The 22828-nt window shown below is 34.9% G+C and overlaps 4 protein-coding genes and 1 non-coding gene across 10 annotated transcripts; 3 read left to right on the top strand and 2 right to left on the bottom strand.

Moving 5' to 3' along the window:
* Window positions 1–7861: 7861 nt before the first annotated feature.
* TRNAR-CCU (transfer RNA arginine (anticodon CCU)) lies at window positions 7862–7934 on the top strand. Its single transcript has one exon. It is a non-coding gene; the product is annotated as a tRNA-Arg (tRNA).
* Window positions 7935–8007: 73 nt separating this feature from the next.
* LOC103501420 (uncharacterized) lies at window positions 8008–9008 on the bottom strand. 2 transcript variants are annotated; one of them, XM_008464992.3, is made up of 2 exons: window positions 8859–9008; window positions 8008–8711 (listed from the first exon to the last, which is right to left on the bottom strand). In XM_008464992.3, exons 1-2 carry the CDS (start codon window positions 8910–8912, stop codon window positions 8214–8216), a joined length of 552 nt encoding a protein of 183 aa, XP_008463214.2. In that variant the 5' UTR covers window positions 8913–9008; the 3' UTR covers window positions 8008–8213. The 2 variants fall into 2 exon arrangements, with proteins under 2 accessions (XP_008463214.2, XP_016902997.2); XM_017047508.2 differs by having other exon boundaries at window positions 8008–8724; window positions 8859–8996.
* Window positions 9009–9344: 336 nt separating this feature from the next.
* LOC103501419 (sedoheptulose-1,7-bisphosphatase, chloroplastic) lies at window positions 9345–11968 on the bottom strand. 2 transcript variants are annotated; one of them, XM_051090516.1, is made up of 8 exons: window positions 11434–11968; window positions 11210–11332; window positions 10943–11128; window positions 10569–10650; window positions 10268–10486; window positions 10055–10155; window positions 9865–9936; window positions 9345–9756 (listed from the first exon to the last, which is right to left on the bottom strand). In XM_051090516.1, exons 1-8 carry the CDS (start codon window positions 11530–11532, stop codon window positions 9475–9477), a joined length of 1164 nt encoding a protein of 387 aa, XP_050946473.1. In that variant the 5' UTR covers window positions 11533–11968; the 3' UTR covers window positions 9345–9474. The 2 variants fall into 2 exon arrangements, with proteins under 2 accessions (XP_050946473.1, XP_008463213.1); XM_008464991.3 differs by having other exon boundaries at window positions 10268–10489; window positions 11434–11928.
* A 1671-nt stretch (window positions 11969–13639) lies between these two features.
* LOC103501418 (uncharacterized) lies at window positions 13640–17502 on the top strand. 2 transcript variants are annotated; one of them, XM_008464989.3, is made up of 10 exons: window positions 13640–13954; window positions 14110–14247; window positions 14421–14636; window positions 14774–14956; window positions 15129–15350; window positions 15632–15748; window positions 15827–15970; window positions 16182–16283; window positions 16831–16899; window positions 17116–17502. In XM_008464989.3, the coding sequence occupies exons 1-10, from the start codon at window positions 13778–13780 to the stop codon at window positions 17347–17349; spliced, it is 1602 nt and encodes a 533-aa protein (XP_008463211.1). In that variant the 5' UTR covers window positions 13640–13777; the 3' UTR covers window positions 17350–17502. The 2 variants fall into 2 exon arrangements, with proteins under 2 accessions (XP_008463211.1, XP_008463212.1); XM_008464990.3 differs by having other exon boundaries at window positions 13651–13954; window positions 14113–14247.
* Window positions 17503–19223: 1721 nt separating this feature from the next.
* LOC103501417 (uncharacterized protein At2g39920) lies at window positions 19224–22806 on the top strand. Of its 3 annotated transcripts, none has more exons than XM_051090515.1 (6): window positions 19224–19468; window positions 19572–19598; window positions 19772–19878; window positions 20856–21303; window positions 21689–21802; window positions 22133–22806. In XM_051090515.1, exons 3-6 carry the CDS (start codon window positions 19800–19802, stop codon window positions 22338–22340), a joined length of 849 nt encoding a protein of 282 aa, XP_050946472.1. In that variant the 5' UTR covers window positions 19224–19468; window positions 19572–19598; window positions 19772–19799; the 3' UTR covers window positions 22341–22806. The 3 variants fall into 3 exon arrangements, with proteins under 3 accessions (XP_050946472.1, XP_008463209.2, XP_050946471.1); XM_008464987.3 differs by having other exon boundaries at window positions 19225–19468; window positions 21623–21802; XM_051090514.1 differs by having other exon boundaries at window positions 19457–19598; window positions 21623–21802.
* The last annotated feature ends 22 nt before the right edge of the window (window positions 22807–22828 follow it).

Raw genomic sequence — 22828 nt, 5'->3', positions numbered from 1 at the left:
ATAATAATATCCTGTTATTAAATGGTTTGTTTATGAACTTTAAATAGGTAAGTAGGAAGCGGCGGTGTTTTATTATAAAGAAGATATACCCTTTGACACTTGTAGTCCATTTTCTCGTGAAATCGCATCACGTAGGATCCGCGAGTCTGCTGCGGATCCTTCCCAACCGGCGAGGACATAAACGAAATCCCCTTTCGTGTCACAGACCCCCAGAACGTTCGTGGCAATTTCTCCCTTACGCGTTCTGAAAGTAGGCCGATCTCCTCGGGGACGTTAACCTTTATGTACGTCCCGTCTAACGCGCCAAGGCAGTTCTGCAGGTTGAAAGAAACACGTTGAATTAAGTGCGATGTACGTAAAGGTCAATTATAGTCAACTTCTATGATGTCCACCTCGAAACACTTCCAACGTTGATCATTGCAGTTACTTGTTACCGGAACAGGTCTCTTTATCAACTCCTCGTACAGTCGAAGAACAGCCAACAATACGATGTTGAAATGTAGAGATACTGTCTCACCGGACCGTACAAATTCTCATTGTATGACGCGGTTCTTCACGTCATGAGCGTACAAATTCTCGTCATATACACATACATACATATTTCTAAATTATAAAAAGCATCGCAGTATCTTAAAAAATATATAGGGTGTGTTTGGGGGAGGGAAAGAGTTATGGGGGAAAAGGATTATGATAATCCTAGGATTATGATAATCCTAGTATTATGATAATATGTGTTTGGGGGAAGATTTATTATTGATAGTGTTATGATAATATGTGTTTGGGGGAAGATTTATTATTGATAGTGTTATGATAATATGTGTTTGGGGGAAGATTTATTATTGATAGTGTTATGATAATATGTGTTTAGGGGAAGAATTATTATTGGTAGTGTTATTATAATATGTGTTTGGGGGAAGAATTATTATTGGTAGTGTTATAATAGTATGTGTTTGGGAAAGAGATTATTATAGTAGTGTTATAATAATATGTGTTTGGGGAAAGAATTATTATAGTAGTATTATTATAATATGTGTTTGGGGGAAAGATTATTATTATAGTATTATTATAAAATGTGTTTGGAGGAAGAGTTGTGATTGTAGTATTATTATAAAACTTGTTTGGGGCAAAGATTACGTTAATTAGATTTATGTTATTTTTTTTTTAAATAAGGAATGTTAATATAAGAATAAAAAATATATAATTTTTTTTTCATGATCAATATTCAATTATGTAATTAGAATAATCTAAACATAATTCTGTAACTAGGTTTTGAAAATATAATTCTCTTACGTTATGTCGTCCAAAATTAAATCGTAAATCCGTAAATTCATTAGCGCATTTAAACCAAATTATTTCCACGTATTAGCAACTTATAAATATTGTAAAAAAAAAACTTGAACGAAAACACTACATTAATAGGATAATACAACAATTCATACCATTACATTTTAAAGCGAAACGAAAATACAAACTAATTAACTTCAACAGAATTTAAAGTTCGTTATATAATAAGACATAACAAGTTAGAAGAATAACATATAGTCCAAGTAAGAAAAGTTTCATTAATACAAATAAAACAAACTAACTAGTCATTGGTTTTCTTGAAGAATGAGGCTGCAGTAGGGGTACTTCATATGGTCGGGAACTTCAAGGAAAGCTTTCATGTCATCGACGTTACGCATAAGTATACGCATTAAGCGACACCTATCCATCAATGTGAGCTCAGGGATGGCCTCCAAATGTCGAACAATCTCTTGACGTGTTTGGGTAGCATCTTGACGTTGTAGGATAGGCCATTCAGCAATGCGATGAAGTTGTTCATTTCCATACTCAATGGCAGTACGAACTATGTCCCCACTATCTGTGGCATGTCCTGGACGTTTCCGCTTAGACCCGCTTGAAACATTTCTACGTTCACTGACCCTAGCGGTTCTTGTTTCCATCAAATCATCAGGCGACATGTTCAATCCCGGACTGTACATTGGCGGAAAGTCCGTATCTGGCATAGCATCAGCAGCTCCTGCGTCATACCCAGGAGGATCGTTTGACCCAATGTCCGCAAAACTCTCAGCCCGACCTCCTGTTGCACGATCTTTGCCAAACACGTACGACAGTTCGTCATAGTGGACAAACGACTTATTAAGGAGGCCTTTCGCCGCCGGATGACTCTGTATAAGTGCAATAATAAATTATTAGTCCATGTATTCAAATAATCAAACAAGTGTTCAAATATCTAGTAACGCACCTTTACCCAATCGTCAAAGACTTCTTTCTCAGCGACGATGCATTTTTTTTCATCATTCCACCCAAAACCACTACAGTTTGGGCCACGCATCTCCGCAAGTGCGTGAAACATTCTCTTCATCAATTTGATTCGACTATCGATGGTTGAAGCATGGATATTAGAACCTGGGATCTTGAACGCCATCAATCTCGCCAGCTGATTTAAGTACCCGGGACGAAAGGTCCCATTGTCGGACCTCCACCCACCAGCATTGACCAACTCCACGAGGCACTCCACGAGGCCTGCCTCTTCCTCTTTAGTCCAAGTATGTTTAGGTAGTCTCGATGAACTTGTCATGCTAGACGTAAAACGCAAAACATATTAGTTTCATTAAGTTCCGTATGATTAGATAACATACATACGATTAATTTCATAGTACAATGAACTCCTGCTGAAAAACAGTTTGGCAGTAAGTTAATTGGTTAACCAATACATTCAAAATAATCATGTTACAAAAACTATGACAGAATAAGACTTATTGGCAGAACTACTTAAGTATGAAAATGAACGGGGAACATTTAATTTTTCTATTGGTTACGCAACTCCCATTCAGTAAACATTTCTTCTGCAAGGTTGTCCCTCCATTGACTCCACTCATTCGACGTCTCTATGTAATGTATGTCATCCGCGGCAGTAGTCGCGTGGGTGGAATCAACCTCATCTATGTTGTCTTCTATATCAAAGTTCGTCATCTCCCTATTGATAAGGTTGTGGAGGAGACAACATGCGAGTATTGTGCGACATTGAACTTCTACAGGATAGTATGACTTTCCCCGCAGTATCGCCCATCGACCCTTCAAGACACCGAATGCTCTTTCGATTACATTACGAGCAGAAGAATGTTTCATATTGAAGAACTCTTTCGACGTTGAAGGTGCATTTTCAGGGCCACGCCATTCTTGTAAGTGATAACGTTGGCCTCTGTATGGTGCCAGGAAACCCTCCGCATTTGGGTACCCGGCATCAACCAAGTAGTAATAGTCTGTAAGCACAATGCACGATTAAAATGTCGCAGTTGTTACTTCTAAAATTCCATTCATAGGTACAATGCCCTTGTTACTTACCCTTGGGCACCTTAAGCCTATTAGGTCTTGAAAGGGCATCACGGAGGATGCGTGAGTCCGCAGCTGATCCTTCCCAACCGGCAAGTACGTAAACAAAATCTCCTTTCGTGTCACACACGCCAAGTACATTTGTGGCCACCTCCCCCTTGCGTGTTCTATACCTAGCCCGGTCACTTGCTGGAACGTTGACTTTTATGTACGTGCCATCTAATGCACCTAGGCAATTCTGCACCGCATAACTAAAAATTATTGAGAAGAACTAACGTCGTTGTGTTGGAAGTACGTAGTTCGAGACAAATGTGTACCTCAAACCACCTCCATCTTTGATCTGTGCATTCATTAGGCACTGGTTGTGGTTTTTTCAACAGCTCCTCATGAAGTCGAATGACAGCCAACAAGACCATGTTGAAATGGCGGGAAATTGTCTCACCCGACCGCATGAACTCTCGTTGAATGACACGATTTTTCACATCGTGCGCAAGAATGTGGAGGAACATTGCTACCATCTCCTCAACATCGACGACTTCCGTCGACGTTAGTCCAGCAATGGTCCTCAGTAGGTGACACAGATGGCGAAACATCTTCGGTCCATTCTCGTACTTTGGCGACAGACAAGGTCTGACCCATGAATCATGCGAAAGTAAGCTAACTGTCTAATCCTATGCCTAGTTTCATACGGGATGTGCGTTATCCTCTTCGTATCATTCTTCAAGAGCTCCAACATTAGTAATAACTGTCGTTGGGATGCTATGAACGCATTTACAATAGACGCCAACTCGTGTTCGTCCATTCTAAATTATAGATTGACACCCTGTTGTTAACCTAATCACATAATACCAATGTTGGTTTTGAAATGTTGGAAATATCTTCAAAGGTAAACTAAGTTAATATGTTTACAAATTAAGTAATTGACTTCTACTACTTTTTTGAAAATACGTTTTTGTGCAAACTTCATTTATGTTTATGTTTTGATTTATGTATATATGGAAGTATACGTATTTAAATTTCCGAAATAAAACATATTGCTAATTATCAATTGAAATCTATCGTGATAATTAGTTTACGAAATAAAACATATTGCTAAATAGTATCATCCATATAATTTTTCTTACGTGACATTTATATAAAAAAATTTCCACCTAATATAAATTATATTGCTCGTAGGAAACAGACTTCTAAAATTAATATAAATAGTAGCATTCAAGAAATCAATTCTTTTTTCTTTTTATACTTTCCCTTATTCTCGTTATTATGCATCATCCTGTATATGTCTCCAATTTGACCACTCAATTTGTATTTTATAGCGTCTCATTGTTGGAACGTTTTTATATTCTTTAATGTACTCTAAATAATTCAAAATTACAAAAGTAATTAAATAACATTTTTTTTATAAAAATTCACAAAATTGAAAACTAGTCAAATTAAGCAACTTTTAATCTACCTCAAAATTAGATGTGACTACAACTAGTACAAATAATAGTTTTTTTCTTTGCAAAAGTAAACTAATATTTTATTTCGAAAATAATAAAATTTCAAGTTATGGTTGGAAAAAAACAAACAGATTACAAAGAAATGGAAATTACTTAGGTGGTTGGTTTCTTATTTTTTTTTAGAAGAATTGTTAATGGTCGAAACATACCCTAAATAAAATGAATTTGTTACCTATTGCTTCATCATTTATGAAGAAGGGGCACGTTCATTGTGATTTAAAAAAATTTTAAAAAGACTCGAGCAATGCTTTTTAATTAGTTAAAAACAATTTTATTTATAGTATTTAAAATGTATTTTATTTGTAGTACAAATTTCAAAAGTATTGATTTTGAAGACATGAGAAATGATTTTAAACTTCCAAACATGCAGTGGTTGGAAGACATACATGATCACTCACCAACACAACAAAAAAGGAAATAGAGGACTATTTGAAAATCTAGAAATGACACATTCCGTATGATGGTTTATTGGAGATATATATATAGACAGCGAGAGAGAGATAGAGAGAGAGTTAAACAAATGTAAACGTCTGAGGATTTATAATTGAAACAAAAATGTAATAAAACAACTAAGTACAGGAATATATAGATGGACTTCGTCAAAGAAGGAGTTTTATAACCGTAGTACCTCGTTTACGAATGCTTCAACCTTTACAACCTGAAGATATAGACAAAAAAATAGTTTGTTATTACATATGCGTGCCGGTAAGAATAACGTATTGTAAAAAAATGAATGACAAAACGAAAATGAAACATACCTTAACCGAAACGAAACTTCACAAATCCATGGAACGGGTCAAAAAATCAAACAAGGTGTGAGTACATAATGTATGTAAAAGAACATAGCCTCAGAGTTAATTTGATTACCGCAAAGACGTTCAAGAAGAACGCAGTTACGGTACCATTTTTTGCGGTGGAGTTCATAACATCATATGTAAAACAGAAGCAACCAAATACAGACATAAAATACAGCAACCATTACTTGTGACAGTGCAGAAGGAAACAAAGCATTACTTGTCATAGTGCAGCAGGAAACAAATTTACAAAAACACTCTTTTGTAAAATACAGACAAAGGCAAAGAAGGCGAAACACAGAGTTAATTTGATTACCGCAAAGACGTTCAAGAAGAACGCAGTTACGGTACCATTTTTTGCGGTCGAGTTCATAACATCATATGTAAAACAGAAGCAACCAAATACAGACATAAAATACAGCAACCATTACTTGTGACAGTGCAGAAGGAAACAAAGCATTACTTGTCACAGTGCAGCAGGAAACAAATTTACAAAAGCACTCTTTTGTAAAATACAGACAAAGGCAAAGAAGGTGAAACACAGGGGCTGAATTGAAAAAAAAAATTAGCATAGTTGAAAAAATATCAATTGTCGTTGGAAACATGATAAACATACCATATAACAAAGAATGGAATGCAAGTATAACAATGGAATTTGAATAACATACCAAATACAAATGCAAGTATACCAAAAAGGATAGTTAGTTGAATATGGAATGGAAGGAGGAAGGGTCCATTATATAGTAAAGGGAGTATAAACCAGCAGTAAAGAAACCCAACAAGAATCCCATAAAAAAGGGGATTTCACAAATTCAGTCAAACTTGAAGGAAGTAGGTAATCTTTTTCAACAGAAGCACACAGTATCCATGACATTATGACATTTTTTTGAACAGTAGGCAAAACAAATAAAAACATGTTCAACAGCATGGATATTACCACAAAATTTAGCTCATTAGGAGGCAGAAGAACATATGAATTACAACATATGAAATACATGTGAATAACAGAGAGTGCGGATGATAGAAGAAATTCGGAATTCATATGAAAAACAGAGAGCGCGGATGATTAATGAACTTCACAGACGAGGCAGTAAACAAAATTTCAACATAAGGCCTAAATTAAACTCAGCACCGCGAAGAGGAATAAATATTAGACTGATAATAAGAAAAAAAATTTCATAATGTAATCAGATTGACCACCACAATGCTCATCATCGGCTGACCATACCTTTGGTGCACACCGAAGACCCCTGCCGTGCTCCGCCATGCCCGTACTCGAATTCCTTTCACGATTTAGTGTAGCATCTACCATAAATGGTTGTTCGGTATGAAAAAAGTGTAGTAAACTCGTTCTAGGACTGGCAAGAGTGGGGAGCGGCAAGGGTTTGTTCGGCATACGAAGGGTATGGAAATATGGAGAGAGGATGAGAAATGTTTCGGAGGTCACGCACGTTGGTGGCAACCGATCAACGAAACAGAGAGATTAAGAAGGGTTTCGGGAAGAGTAGGGCAAAAAATGGAGGACGAAGAACACGAACATCTCCTTCGAATTCAACGAAGGAGATGTAAATTAATTTCAAGACGGAAAGAGAAGAGATCGGTAAAAGGGAAGTAATCAGAGAAAAAAATGGAAGATAATGAAGGGAAAACGTTAGGAAAATCGCGAGAAGATGTACGGCATCAGATCGGAAAATGGTAGGGTTAGGAGACGCGTACGACGGCTAAGGAAGTAGAGAAGATAGGTTAAAAGGGGGATTAGGATAACCCTAATCCCCTTTCAACAAAATACTTGGGCCAAACAAGGTTTGGCCCAAAATCTTTTTCCTTTTCCCTCTAAACCCGAGGCCCAAACACACCCATAATATTTAAATAAAGTGTATAAATCACTTTTGATCTGAAATTCTAGGGAGGCAACAATTTAATATATAAACTTCGATCTCTTAATATTTTAAATTTTGTTCAATTAAGTTGTTGTGACAATTTAATTGATATCATAGGAAAAAAAACTCATTAAAACTAAATTTTCGATTATTATTTTTTAACTATTTAAACTTTGTCAGTCATAAACATATTGTTTTTAATTAATTATTTGATCTGAGATTTTCTAAATCTCAACAATGAAATGAAACGAAGCGAAAGCATAAAGAAAACAGTTACAAATCAAAGCAAACGGTAGTTTGAAGAGAAATTTAATTTAGAAATATTTGATATTATTCCTCTTGACAAACAGCGCCTGTAGCTCAGTGGATAGAGCGTCTGTTTCCTAAGCAGAAAGTCGTAGGTTCGACCCCTACCTGGCGCGATTGTCTTTTTGTCACTTTATTATGCAACAATTTCGTTGTCTTAAAAATTAATGAATTTTTTTGCATAAGTAAATTGATAAATTAATTGAATACTCAACAATTTTTGAAATACAAATCTACATTAGGTAAAAGTTGACATTAAACTTTGGTAAATTCCATCTACGTTGAGGACTAAATTCAACTAAATTGTTACTTACCAAAGTTTAGATTCTGCTGTTTCCTATTACGTGAGAGTTAAATTGTTACCTATCAAAGTTTAGAAAAGAAACGGTTTCTACTCAAACATATTTAGATTCTGCTGCGGCTGCTTGAATGGCACCTTCAATTTTGTTGATGCAAGATTTGTAAAGAAATCCCAGATAATCAATGATGCTCTCTTCACAAACACCTTCCAAAGGATTTATCTCAAACTTCCATTCAATTAATGTTGAATCTTCTCCATAGTCCACAAGCTTTAATGTGTTGACGGATCCATCTAAGCCCACGTTGCTTGCTTCCAGTTTGTAACTGTAACAGTGAGCTGATGGGTCCATGGAAAGCAGCTTCTCTCTGATCCATGACCTTTCTCCATCTTTCAGCGGGAACATGAAGCCTGAAACGACCCTTTCGTAGCCTGGAACGCCTTCCTCTCCGGCTACATCGGTGCATCTCTCAACCATTGGCATCCACTCCTGTAGCCTTTTGGATTGAGTGACCACTGGCCATACTTTGTCCATCGGTGCATCAACTAAGCCCCCTACTGATCCTTGCCATTTCCCATTCTTTCCTTGATATGCCTGCATCAGTGCACTTGCAAAATACATCAAATTTCACTCTTTTTCTTGTGGATTTTTAGCAAGTATTGATTTCATAAAGACTGGAAGAAACAGAAAACTCAAGGAAGTTTCATAGAGAAAATATAGGCAGTGAAGCTTTCAACTCACCATGCTCATGCCAGTGCCTCTACTCCAAATTATCTCAGATAGCAAGCCAAACATGGAGAAGTATGTTACAAAGAAGCTTTATCAGAAGACATTTAATTTCTTGGTATAAATCTTAGAACACGTAAAGCTAAGTTTAGCACGTAAGGTAACAAGAGAGGCTGGAGCTTTACAGGAGATAAATCCAAGGTCAACATCTTTGATATTTACAATACTATTGTATATGCAGAAAGTGCCAAAAGTTTATGTTAGTCATCAAATTTACTTTCCTCAAGGGGTACGACAGCTAGAAATCTCATCATGCTCCATTATTGCTGGCTGTGATGATTCATCTTATTCTAGACGTGATTAATTTTAACGATTTAGGAAAATTACAGTTTATTGGTAGGTGTTTGCATGGCAAACCGAGCTCAGAGAAGCTAGTTCGTTTGGCTTCTAAAAAATTACTTTTACAAGAAAATTTTAACCTTCGAAGCTGTGATGCCAAACTTCAAAATAGCTTGAACATTTTCATTTCTATCATACAATTCATACAAGCTTCTACTGAAAGATTAAATTCTGTTTTCAACAAGCAAAGGTAGGAAAAAAATTGGGGAAAATGTTCTTTCACTGCTTAAGCTTAAACTGCAGCACCAACAGGCACCCCTGACTTAAACCTGGATGATCCATAGAGAGTTTCTTCAAAACGAATGATCTCTTCTTTAGACCCATATGCAACTTGGGTTCTTTCGTCAAGATTCTCGATCACCTTGTCGAGAACAGACCGACGCCCATCACTGCTGTAACCTCCTGCTTTCTCCACTAAGAATCCCAAAGGAGCTACCTCAAATAACAGCCTCAGCTTAGCTTTAGTTGAGGGAGATGTCACGTTTGTAAAAATCCCCTTCTCTTTCACAATAATCTATGGAATTAAACAAAACTATCTTGAGAACGGTCACTTAAATAGTATTCTTACTTTCGATCATTAATAAAAAAATTCCGAAGCAGATTGATCAGAAAGGTCAAAAACCTGGTTGACGTCAGGAACCATTCCTCCTGTGTATCTCAATGTGTATTTTTCCTTCACATAGTAGTTGATCAGCTGTTGAATCGAAAGATACAAGAAGGTAGTAAGAGACAGTTTTACTGCGATGAGATATATAAAAGGGAAATGCCAATACTCTTGTCAAGCCTTTTAGAAGTGGTAAAGTAAAAGAAACCTTGTCATAGTCAGGGTTATCAAATGTGGCCCTCAAATTTCCAGGAGAGAACAGTTTTCCTTCCCCAATCTCTGTTGTCTCTTTAACATGTTGCCATTTGCCTAACCAAGCACCCCCAGTAAAGCAAAAAAGTCAAGGATTTGAATTGATAACTTCCAGCAATTCTCTCAATTAAGGAACAGCTTTTAATTCAGTTTAGTTGTAAATAGTAACCTTCGTCAAGAAGAAGGAACTCGTGAGTGCCAGGAAAGTCTTTCAGAGCAAGAACGTATGTCGTGCGAGGCCCGTAAACTCCCATGGCAGCAGCAACTTGGTCACTTCCCTTCACTCCAGTCAACTTATCACCTGGCCACACTCCAAAGATGGTGCCAACACTGAAGTTTGTGTCGACAATACTTGAACCATCGAGTGGGTCAAATGCAACACTAAAACCTCCTGCGCATATTTTGATAAAATGTTTCAGTAATCAACGAATCACCCTTGAGTTGTTCACTAATGATTTGAGAAATGTAACCTTCAACAGGGCCTCCCATGTCTTGAAGTTCTGGCACTTCTTCAGAGCAAGCATATTTGCAGAAGTGTGAGTATCTCAAGGCCTATTCATCAAAAACCGAAATTAGTACAGTATCTTAATAGCAGAATCTGGGCAATGGATTGAGATAAACTACACGATTTAGAATGATCTCCTAAGAAACTAATATCTTAATCAAAACTCTAATATGCAAACGTATGCTGATTGAACATAAATCAGCTACACTTTTTCTTCCATAGTTCATTACAAAATATCATCCATGGATGCTAAAGAAAGATAACCAAGTTCCCAAGAGAAAAAGCAAAAAGAAAAATCTACTTCAAGCAATTCTCATTCAAGACTAATCGAAAGCTGACCTCGAATAGAAGCTTGTCAGCAAGCATATCGACAGCAAGTTGTTCATCTCCAAAGGAGTTGACACATGCAGTTCCTCCACAAGAAGCCGTCCTGACTTTGAAGGAAATGGTCCTCAAAGCTTCTCCCATGCACGTCAGCAATCTGATCAATCCCTTATCAGGGGTTGCTTTGGTGAGAAACTCTTCCTAAAATCACAAACAATTTTTCATTTTCAAACAAGCATTATCACAAACAACCTGCAGATATTATTACATAAACACACTCACCAGACTATCACCAATCTCACATCTAGTTTTGAGGGGAACGCTCTTTGGCCTTGATGCCACCTTCACCGATGACTTGGGAAATTGCCTTAATGACTCCCCAAATAGCGAACTCGCTTTTAGACTCTATAATTCAATTTGATCACATACCACCCACCATCATCAAACTTCAGCTACACATTTCCAAAATATTGAAAAAAAGAGAGATGGGTTTGGTTTTTACATACCCTGGTGGCGAAAGAAGGAGACATAAGAGCAGTTGAATGCTGAGAAGAAAGATTGGGGAGAAAAGCCCCGCGAGCACAGCAAGCAATTCCAGTCTCCATAGCCAACCCAAGTATGAAGAGGACGCTGATTCTCTCAACCTGCTGCTGCTAGTGTTGATTGGACATGGAAGGGGGGAGTGGAGCTGCAAAGTTGCAGGAAAGGGAGTGGATAAGGCAGTGATTGAGTTTCTGCCGCGTGGGTTATGGTTACTTGAAAGGATGTTCAAGTGGGTGGACATGGGGTGAGGATAATTTGGATCACTCGTTCATATGTGGCTCTGGAATTGTCCTGAAAACAGATATGGTCCGTCACTCCTCAGCTCTACTGGCTTTGAATTTTGGGAGATCATTGTTACCGTTTGGATTGCGACTAGCTCGTGTAGCACTACACTCCCCGTTTCTTTACTGCTACGACAAAATGTAATCTTACGGCTTGGTGAGATTAGAGAAGACGGGGTTTTCAGAAATTTGGAAGACATTGATTGGAACTCGGAAGATGATATGTACACAATTTGGTATAGTGGTGGCATACGATGTGCCCATCACTTTTCAAATTAAACTCGCAAAGGATGCTGATCCCTGTCCAAAATCCAAATGAAACGAATAAATGGTAATTTAAAAAGTAGCTCTCATGTGTTTTATTTTTGTTTTCCATTTGTATTATACATGGGACGTTTCTAAATCCATAAACAAAAGTTACAAATTGGTTAACGAGTGGAAGGTGATCAATCGGATTACGTTCGAAAATTACATCACTTTATAATTATCATATCAGCTATGGTTACCATTATTGTTGGTCATTTAAAGAAGAGTTGTTGACATATTTACTAAACCATTACCTTTAGTGTTGAGGTTTGGCCATTAGATTTAAGATTAATTCTAATGTTAACAATAGACTTGACCAAATTCATAGGTTTAAGTTAACGCGATCAAAACCATCATTGAAATTTCATTACATTTACACCAATTTTCATTACGAATATATAAACATGGCTAAATTTTAATCAAATACCGAATTGAACTAACGCCTCAATGTCTCTAATGAAAAATGGTGTAAATGTGATTAACTTTTGTTAATATCTCAATCATAAAGTTGATTAGATCGTGTTTGGCTCATTTACTCAACCATTTTGTAAAGGGGAATTAAAAAAAATAGCAAATTTCACAAAATATTTACTAATATATAGCAAAATTTCAGATTATATCAATAATAGACATTGATAGACAATTATCAATAGGCAGTAATATGTTTCTATTAGTGGCACTTATAAACCATGATAAAAGTTTATTTGATAGATATTTTAATTTATTTTTCAATATTTAAAAAAGTATTAATTATAAATATAATATAATTAAGATCGATGTTCCAATTGTGTATAATAGATGAGGTAGTTGATGAAAATTGTGGACCGGTTTTAAATGTGGTACATCATTTTCAACGGGGGATGTTAGGGATGTGAAGCAAATAAATTGGGCATATAAAACATTTTAAGAGCAGAGATCAATACACAAATACCCTCCCTCCAAATATGAAAGTTACATGATAAATGGAGTAAAATATGGTTTTTTCATTAATTAAGAAGCACCTAAATGCTCCCATTTGCAAGAATCATCCTCCCACCCACAATACTGCAATTATACATCCTATTTATCTCAAAATTAAAATCGATCATTTTATCTCAAAATCAAAATTAATTATTTCGAACTTTATTTCATAAAATAAAATTTAAATCTTTGTCCTCAAATCAAATTAGTAAAACCTTCTACTTTTCTTAAATTAAGGTTCATCCAACCTTTATTTCAAATTTAAATCAAGTAGTTTGATTAATTTAGAAAAAAAAAATCACAAAGTATTTTGACTACAACTTTATCTTTTTTTTTTTTTTTTAAGATTCATCCATCTTATATGTGCATAAATCTCATAAAAGACATTTGTGAATAAAAGATTTTAAGATCAATCATAAATGGCACTTTTTCAAATTTGAAATAGAAGATATTTAAATAGAAAGGATGATTCGTAGTTAAAAAGGGCAAACCAGAAAATTATAAAATATTTGAGTGGGTCGTAAATATTTTTGAAATTAATCTTAATAAATTAAACAGAGAAAAAAAAAAAAAAAAAAAGTAAAACAAAGAAAAGCCCTTAAATTTTTTGAAAATTAAAAACGAAAAGTGTAACGTGGTTGCACAGTGTGTAAATCCAGTTGAAATTTTTTGTTTTTGTTCTCCTGAAAGATTGAAGCGCCGGTTGAGAAAAAAAGCCGAGAGAGAAGGGTTTTAGCTCACAATACTCTTAAAAACTTCCATGGAGATTGGAGCGAACTGTAGGGTTTTGGACCAGCCTCCATTCTTATGCGCGGCAAAGGGTTTTCAACTTTCTAAAGAACCCTCTACTATTTTTCGAAATGGTTCCTTTTATAAACCCCCAACAAATTTCTATTGCAAAGCCATTCTCAATGACTTCCAAGTACCAATGGAAAAGGTTCTTCTTTTATGCTTGTTTAGCTGAATTAGATTTTTTTTATTGCTTGTGTTTCAATTCTGTTTCTTTAGATATTTGAACGACGATGATATAGGAGTTATTTCTGTTTCTTTTTATGTCGAATTGTGATTTTGTTTTATTTTCCTTTTACTCAGAAGAAGGTCAATGTTATACATGAGCTTTCGAGTTTGGTTGCTTTATCCCCATTAGATGGTCGTTATTGGGGTAAGGTCAAGGACTTGGCCCCTTATTTAAGCGAATATGGGTTAATCTTCTTCAGGGTTCTTGTTGAGGTACTTTTTGAATTTGATTGATTGGTTTCGTATAATGTAGTTATATGAGTTTATTTGATGTTCTCCTTGCAGGTTTATTAAGTTTCATTTTGATTTTAGTGTGATGGGAGGAAGGTCTTTGTTTTTATAATATGATCGATTGAAGGGATTTTTTGTTTTCTACTATGCTTTAGATCAAATGGCTAGTGAAGCTGTCGGAAATACCTGAAATCATTGAGGTCCCAAGATTCAGTAAAGATGCTTCTTCATTTTTACTAGGGATTATTGACAATTTCTGTGAGGATGATGCTTTGGAGATTAAAAAAATCGAAAGAGTGACAAACCATGATGTGAAAGCTGTTGAATATTTCTTAAAACAGAGGTGTCAATCACATCCTGAGATTTCTAAGGTGGGATTTACCTTGCTATTTCCCGTTTGTAAAGAAACTGTTTTTCTTGTATATGTTAGTAGAGCATTGATAATGTAAAATTGTATATGTTAGTAGAACTTTGTAAGATCTCTTAACTATTCTTCTTTGCATTTCAGGTGCTTGAGTTTTTTCATTTCTCTTGCACTTCTGAGGACATTAACAATCTTGCACATGGACTCATGCTGAAAGAGTCATTGGAAAATGTTATGCTTCCTTTCATGGACAAGCTGACAAATGCAATAAGCACCATGGCCAAAGATAATGCTTGCATTCCAATTCTTTGCCGCACCCATGGACAGGTTTTAGGCTGACAAAATATATGTTCTATTCATCTTTTTGACTGTTTAGATCCAAAACTATTTCATGGTTTGGTGCTTATGTCATTCTTAGCATGTTGAATTTTAGTGACTTAAAAATGTGTTCCATTCTTATGAGCAAAACCCTTTTGTGTTTGTTTCTCTTATTTTATAGCCAGCATCACCTTCAACCCTGGGAAAGGAAATGGCAATTTTTGCAGTTAGACTAGGTAGAGAAAGGTCGGAAGTTTCCAAGGTCAAGATAATGGGAAAGTTTGCTGGTGCAGTTGGAAACTATAATGCACATCTTGTTGCATATCCAAATGTTAACTGGCCTAAAGTGGCTGAAGAGTTTGTGAACTCTTTGGGATTGAGCTTCAATCCCTACGTAACTCAGGTTTGTCTTTATATTGAAATTTGACTTGCCTTTTGATGAAAACATTTGTTTAGGCTTTTCCTTTGATGTTTCATTCTTTGCTGGGCGTAAGTGGCTAAATATATACTAGTCAATAGAGGATCTTGTTTGTGGGTTTTCCTTGACTTTGAAGAATAAGTGTGTAAATTTGCTTCAGTAAACAAAGATGCAATGCTTTTCTTCCGAAATTATATAATTGACATGTATAGATTTGGTTATTATGCAAAATTGCTAACTATATAATTGTACATTTTTTTTTTCAGATTGAAACTCATGACTACATGGCTAAACTCTTTTTTACCATTGTGAGATACAATAATATCTTGATTGATTTTGACAGAGATATTTGGGGTTATATATCTTTGGGCTATTTTAAACAGGTCAGTATTTTAGAGTATCTAATCATTCCTATTTATTATGGAAGAAAAGATTGATTATATGATCACTATTTTGTGCAGATAACAAAGGTAGGTGAGATTGGTTCTTCAACAATGCCTCACAAAGTAAATCCCATTGATTTTGAAAATAGTGAAGGTAATCTTGGTGTAGCTAATGGAGCATTGGCCCAATTAAGCGAGAAGTTACCCATATCTCGGTGGCAGGTATACCTTTGTTTTGACTTTTTTTTTTTTATATAAGATACCTTCGTTTTGACATTTGATCTTCTCGTCAATTCTTAAACTTGGTAAATGGTAACTTAAAAGTATATTTAATAATGTAATTTCAAAGGAACATCGTACTCATCAAAATTTTCATTTCATGGAGGTCTACTGTGATTGTATTTAACTTGGAAAACTTCTTTCTCTTTTGTAGCGTGACTTGACTGATTCTACTGTTTTAAGAAATATGGGAGTTGGACTTGGACACTCTCTTCTTGCCTACAAAAGTACACTTCAGGGTATATCAAAGCTTCAGGTACTCATAACATAATGAACACAATAAACTTTAATGATCATTAGTTTTTCTGAATGATGGGAGTTCTGTCTGATGGCATGAAAATTGACTTTTTCTTCTTCTTGGGTGGGTTATGATTCATGACCACTCAAGTTTTGCTGATGGGTATTGGGAGAAAGTTAAAGAGAAAAAAAGAGTGAGTGAGCGTATAACATTAATGAGAAAGAGAGTTGGAGATTCAATAGAATTGGACCTGATTTGTGGTTAAGATAACTGAGAACCCCTGGTTCTAGTGGAAGTTGAAGTCTATAATAACTTATCCAAATGAAAGAATTCATCTGCGGACGTGCTGAAGTAGCTTTTAAAATACTGGCTGCTATGAAGCACGGGTAACATTTAGCATCATCTGGGTGATTTAGAAGAAGCACGTTCACAGACTGATGTAATGCAACTATTACATTCTTTGCTTTTTAAACCTCATATGTTTTAAGGCTTTTAACAGTCTTCCTCCTGGTTTTGTCCATATTATGTTGGGCATATCTTAAACTCAACTCTCATTGTGTTATAGGTCAATGAAAGCCGTATCAATGAAGATTTGGACCAATCCTGGGAGGTCCTTGCCGAACCAATACAGACAGTACGTATCTTGCTAAGCATTTTTTTTTTAATTGTTCCCTCGGTGCTAGTGTTGTGTAAACTCTCCTGAGACTGCTGGTCGTTTGCTTGGAGCTGATTATAGTAGCCTTGTAGCAATCAGATTGGTCACTATAGAGTTCATGAAGTTTCTTATTGGGGTTAACAACGGGGTTGTATTTGCTTAATCATCGATTATCTGATTATCTATTTCTTGAAGGTCATGCGACGATACGGTGTTCCAGAGCCTTATGAGAAGCTAAAGGAACTAACCAGAGGAAAAACAGTTACCAAGGAAAGTATAAGGAGATTTATTGAAGGGTTGGAATTACCTAAAGAAGCCAAGACAAATCTGTTGGAACTAACACCTCATAGCTATGTTGGAGCAGCGGTTGAATTGGCTAGGGATGTAGACATGGCCTTGAATCTTGTGAACAGAGGTGAGCTCTTTTAAATTCCGGGGCATTGATTTGACAAGGTCACATTTTTGCAAGTGATGTACAACATTTGATGAGCGTACAACTTTGGTTCTACCTTCGCATTCCTATTCCTATTTCTGACCTTCTTACAAAATTTATGTAACTTAATAAATGCATGAAGTTCGTGAGATGAAGTGTTTGTATATTTTGTCTATGGTTAATTTGAAAGACGCTGTCAACCCAAGTATAGCTTGGTTAAGGCAAATAAGAATCTTTCGCCTCATACCACATATTGAACTTAAAAAAACAAAATTCATTCTAACATGAAATGAAATGTAAGAAAACGTTACAAATGCATAGTATTAAATTTTGGTTTGGTATGTCATCTATATGTCTAAGTTTCAAATTTCATGAACTTAAATATCATCCAAGAATCAATTTTCAAGGTTTTCATTAGACCAATCAAAGAATAAGTCTATTTTATTTATAATTTATAGATATTTCTACTTCAGTTTCTTGAATCTTTACAGTAATACCTGCGTATAATTTAAGCTCAGCTTCTGGAGCCAATCACATCTGCCTAAATTTTCATTTCACCAAAGAAGAGAATTTTAATAGAAAAAAACATGGAATGAATGACTACCTCCCCAAGAGAATAAAGTATGAAAGTGGACTTTTTGGTTTTATAAAACAAAATTATGATTTGAAGTCTAAATTCATGCCACTTATAAAACAAATAACAATCTATGTGTGAAAAATTTAAGGTTTAATTTTGTTCAAAATAAAATAAAACAAAACTAGATTTTGAAATCCTTTTTTATTTTGTTAAAATGTTCCATTCAATATGTAAGTATGCATGTTTGTTGTAACATTGATGTATACATACATATTGGGGTGAGAATGTGTTTGGGCATTTGAAGTCCATATTTATTTGATGAGTTTTGTACATTTTCTTGGAAATATCAATTTCCTAACATTTTTATTACCTTCCACCCTTTACCTTGCAAAGGGTGAAGTTTTTTCAATTATCTCCACCAACCTTCTTTTTCTTTTATTGTTATTGTTTAAACCTTTTCTTTCACTTATCATTTTCTTATTTTATTTTTTTTATATAATTTAAACCAAATATATTTTCTTACATTATTTAATTATAATTAAAATTAGAATGATATTCTCGTTAGTTTTAATTATAAATTAGCCAAACTTTCAAATATTTATGATAAAATTTTTAACATATTCTTGATTATTTTTTTATCAATGCATTGAATGATATTTTTCCCTTTCAAACTTAATTACATAAATTAAATACAAAATATTTTTTTTCATAAAATTCTAATACCATTTCCATGTCATGGTTCAACCAAACGACTTTTAAAATTTTTTTCTAATGTATCCTAAATAAATAGGTCCAATAATTACACGAAAGTTTAATCCTATTTATTTTTCAACCTCCTTTCTACCATTCACTTTTTCACATGAATTTTCCAAAAGGGTTTCTTTTTAAAACCTATATAAATAAGAAAAGTTTCTCAAACAAAATTTATCATAAATGAAAGCAACAAGTTTCAAAGGAGAAATTAAGGTATGTCATTCTACTTCATCATCACTAAAGTTAGTGTGAAAATTCAAATAATAAAACTAAGTAAAGATGATAGAAAATAAAAGAAGGAAAATTACAGCGACAAATTAAGAATAAGATATTTAAAGTGTATCACGTACTCTTTTTTCTATTTTCTAGATATAACACATTTTAGCTTATGGAGTGGATCATGTGTGTGTGTGTATATATATATTTTTTACATTTTAGGTGTTGAATTATTTATTTAGTGTCATTTTTATGAAAGGTAATAAGTGGAACTATAAAACTCATTTTATAAGCTTATTTGGCAGGATGATGTATGCAGCAGTGAAGAGTCCTACCTTTTAATTATGGTTCCTTGATCGTTTCTTCGAATCTTTTACAGACCCATTCCTTCCTACATATTTCGCTTTCACTTCCATTTGGGCATTAATTTTCTTACGTTTTTCGAGTTTTTCCCACCTCTCGGACAAAACCCATAAAAAAGAAACTCTCGTCTCTTTGCCCAGAAATTGATAGCTTATGACCCACCATGAATTTCTGTGTTCAACTTGGTAACTCTTCGAAAATTATTGGTATGGTGTTCGTACCCAATCCTGAATCCCTTAATACCCTCCATATCTGTTTACTTCTGATCTTAATACTAAATGGGTTTTGAAATTGGGTTTCATTTCACAGGTTGATCGAAGAGCTTTCTGCCGTTGGGTAAGTCAACAATCTCAAGCTTGCTTGCAATTTTTTTTTTTTTTTTTTTTTTTTTTTTTTTTTTTTGGTTCTGTATAGGGATGTTCAAACTTTTGATTGAAATTGCTTCTTAATGCTGATATCTCTTTGTTTTCTAAGATTTGAAACCTGAATATTATTTGAGATAATTGCAGATGACCTATATTGGAATTTCTTTGAACAATGTCTGCTTATGGGAATGAAATGGAGCGCCAGTTCTCTACTCAGAGCCATTCTACTGGGGGAAGTTCTGGGAATTCAGGTATGGAGTTTAGTACATCCTTTTCTTTCCCTTACGGTCTCTTTTCTCGAAGATGAATCAGTTTACTGAAAGAGAAGCATGTTTGGTTTGTTTCACAGAAGTAACAACAGAATCCAAAAACCTTCCAGATATGGAATGTTTGATTTCATGAGGATTTTGTTATTGCCTTTATCACTTTGTCAAATATAATTTCCTTTTGTTTGATATTATATTAAATTACCTTCACCCATCAACTTAAACTTGTAGGTCAATTGGTGATTTAAGATCCTTTTTATGTTAAGAATTACTCTTTGTTAGTAATAACTAATAAGATAGATACAGGATACAATTTTCTGATGTTGAGGATTCTTTCGTAGCTACTTATTGTCAGAAAATACATTACAAAAAAAGAAAAGCAGAAAGAAATATAAATATATTATTTCCAAGTGAGAAACATAGAAAAGGATATGAACTAATGTAAAGATGTGCACAAAAGGAGGATAAGTTATCCTCTTAGGAAATAACAGTGGAGATTTGCAAAAAGTATTTGAATTAGCATTAATGGAAAAGAATTGATACTCAAAATATCTGGTAACTAATATTTCTCTTTTCATAACCTTTTTTTTAATTCTATCCTGCAGTCTCTATTATGTAGTCAATATAATGAGCAGTCAAATTTTGCAGTATATGACTAGATTTATGAATCTATGATGTCTTTAATTGAAGGAGAACAAAAAATGAATAGAAGCACTAAAGAAAAATATCTCCCCAAACCACTTTTTGAATACTCATAGAAACAACCATTTACCTATTATCATTAATAGGCCGTAATTTGAAAACGAGTGAGACTAATCTGATACACGTGTTTATCATTCTTGTGATAGTCAACGTAGCAGTTATAGGTTATTGACATATAGCAATGTCATGGAAGAACTTTTACTGGCATTTGAGGCTCATTTGAACCCTGAGTAGTTATTGTTATCCTTTTAATGAGGCAGATATGGGAAGCCGCTATATCATAGAGTCAGGATTCTACATGACACCTTTAACAGCAACGATTTTCGTTGGTGCTCTAGCTACTGTTGGAGTGTTACTTATCACTCTACTGGTCTCATTGACTGTAATGTTGCAATATTGTCAAAACAGAAGTGAAGGAGTTGTTGAGATTCAGAGATCAAGTGTTGATTATGACTATTGCAAGGCTCTATCTGTGCATTTGGAGCTAAATAGCTTGGAAACAGATGGCATACCTTCATTTTGCAAAGATTTTGCCATTCAGTACATTAGAACTGGTCAGTATGAAAGAGATTTGGATTCTTCACTGCTGGTGGTCGAAAATTATTTCTGTAGTGCTGCCAAAGTAGACAACGGTCAAGATATCGTGCTGATGGACATAGATGACCTTTTTTTCACAAATGGTGATTACAACGACGTGCTAATCTCCAGGTATGTTCCTGATATCTGTATGGTGTTCTTTCTTTCTCTTCTGTCATTGATAATTATCATTATTGGTCATGATAACGCCAAATTTCGTTTCAGTCTTTTGCTAGTTTTGTTTCCCCTAGCATCATATTTCATCTTCATAATCCCTTTCCACCTTGAAATTAGATTTTCAATGGAGTTTACCTTTAACCATGAGAAATGCAAAAACATTATGTGTGTGAATATCAATATTTAGTGTTTGTTGTATTGCAGTCTTCTGCTTCGGGTCCTGGTTGAGTAACATAAAAATAAATTCTCTCAATCCATTTATTTATGAGTGCAGTGATTGTGTTGATCAGGCGAAGAGACTGAAGCAAAACTTTCTTCTAAAATTGTATAAGAAACTCAGATCTTGCAGATGGCCTACGACCTTAATATCAAGAAAGTCAGAAGTTAATAGGAACGCCACTATTGAACATCTTACTTCTGAAGGGTATAAAGGTTGGCTACAGCTGATTATGAGGTATCTTCGATATTTCCATTTGGGCAGGCTTTACAAAAGAATTTACATTATTTTAGGATGTTTTGAAATCCTTCTTCCTTTTCCCCTTTTAATTTGGATCAAGGTGCTCTGTTTCATATCAGATCAAAACTATTTCTCAAACAAAATTTGTTCAACTGGTAGGCAAATCCTGGATATACTCAACTAGTACTTAACATGCCTGGAAATACTAGGACCCTAGCTTTTTCCTGCCTATGTGGACATAATTTTTATGTTCTATAAACAGATTATCTGTCCTGTAGCAATTATACATATTTAAGTATATATTGTTTTAAAAAAAAAATCTTGCAGAACGGATGATGAAATGCAGATCAATCATCCGGTATACTTCAGTCGGCAACGAGCAGCATTGCAGAGCGAGGGATTTCACGTTGTAGGTGTGATGAGCAGCCACATGGATGCCTTGTCAGCACCATCTGTAGGAACTCGTATTTATAAGCTTCCGAACCCCATGTACTCAATATCAATCATCAAAAATGGAGGAAACACGCAAAGTTAGATAGTGATTTCCTCTGGAAATTTGTTGCCATGTGAGCCATTCCAAGATGTTGCACAATACGAGTCAATTTAGGCTTCTCTAAAGCTGGTTGAGATTCACACAAGTTCTCTCATCTAAACTAGTAAAAAAGAAGCACATATTGTTGGAGAAGTTGCTATGTATTATCATGTTCATGCCATTCAATGGAGGCAGTTGCGAATTTAAGCAGTCATTTTCTGATTATTGTATATAGTTTGATGGTCTTGTAATGAGAGGGGCATTGCAAGTATATTTCACTTGATCCTACATTCCTCGTCTTCAACGGCATCGACACCAACAGCCAGACCCTAAGCAGCTGTACACATTATTTGTTATATTTTTTTCCTCTTCTCCATGTTCATACCATTTTGTTTGTGGACCTGGAAATTTGCAACAATTTCTTTGATTGACCTTTTATGTTATTCAAATTGAAGGCCTGTTTGAAACCTTTTGGTTTTTACTATCCTAGT

The sequence above is a fragment of the Cucumis melo genome, chromosome 10, assembly GCF_025177605.1.
Source record: "Cucumis melo cultivar AY chromosome 10, USDA_Cmelo_AY_1.0, whole genome shotgun sequence".
NCBI lineage: Eukaryota > Viridiplantae > Streptophyta > Magnoliopsida > Cucurbitales > Cucurbitaceae > Cucumis > Cucumis melo.
This window is presented reverse-complemented; position numbering and strand designations above follow the sequence as displayed.

Coding starts and splice junctions, on each gene's coding strand:
- LOC103501420 (XM_008464992.3), bottom strand. CDS start 8,912: ATGTTTGGCTTGCTATCTGAGATAATTTGGAGTAGAGGCACTGGCATG. Junction 8,712..8,858: donor GAGGCACTGGCATGAGCATG/GTGAGTTGAAAG, acceptor GCACTGATGCAG/GCATATCAAGGAAAGAATGG.
- LOC103501419 (XM_008464991.3), bottom strand. CDS start 11,532: ATGGAGACTGGAATTGCTTGCTGTGCTCGCGGGGCTTTTCTCCCCAAT. Junction 11,333..11,433: donor CTCCTTCTTTCGCCACCAGG/GTATGTAAAAAC, acceptor ATTGAATTATAG/AGTCTAAAAGCGAGTTCGCT. Junction 11,129..11,209: donor GTGAGATTGGTGATAGTCTG/GTGAGTGTGTTT, acceptor TTGTGATTTTAG/GAAGAGTTTCTCACCAAAGC.
- LOC103501418 (XM_008464989.3), top strand. CDS start 13,778: ATGGAGATTGGAGCGAACTGTAGGGTTTTGGACCAGCCTCCATTCTTA. Junction 14,248..14,420: donor TCTTCAGGGTTCTTGTTGAG/GTACTTTTTGAA, acceptor ACTATGCTTTAG/ATCAAATGGCTAGTGAAGCT. Junction 15,971..16,181: donor TACCCATATCTCGGTGGCAG/GTATACCTTTGT, acceptor TCTCTTTTGTAG/CGTGACTTGACTGATTCTAC.
- LOC103501417 (XM_008464987.3), top strand. CDS start 19,800: ATGTCTGCTTATGGGAATGAAATGGAGCGCCAGTTCTCTACTCAGAGC. Junction 21,304..21,622: donor AACGACGTGCTAATCTCCAG/GTATGTTCCTGA, acceptor TTATGAGTGCAG/TGATTGTGTTGATCAGGCGA. Junction 21,803..22,132: donor TGGCTACAGCTGATTATGAG/GTATCTTCGATA, acceptor AAAATCTTGCAG/AACGGATGATGAAATGCAGA.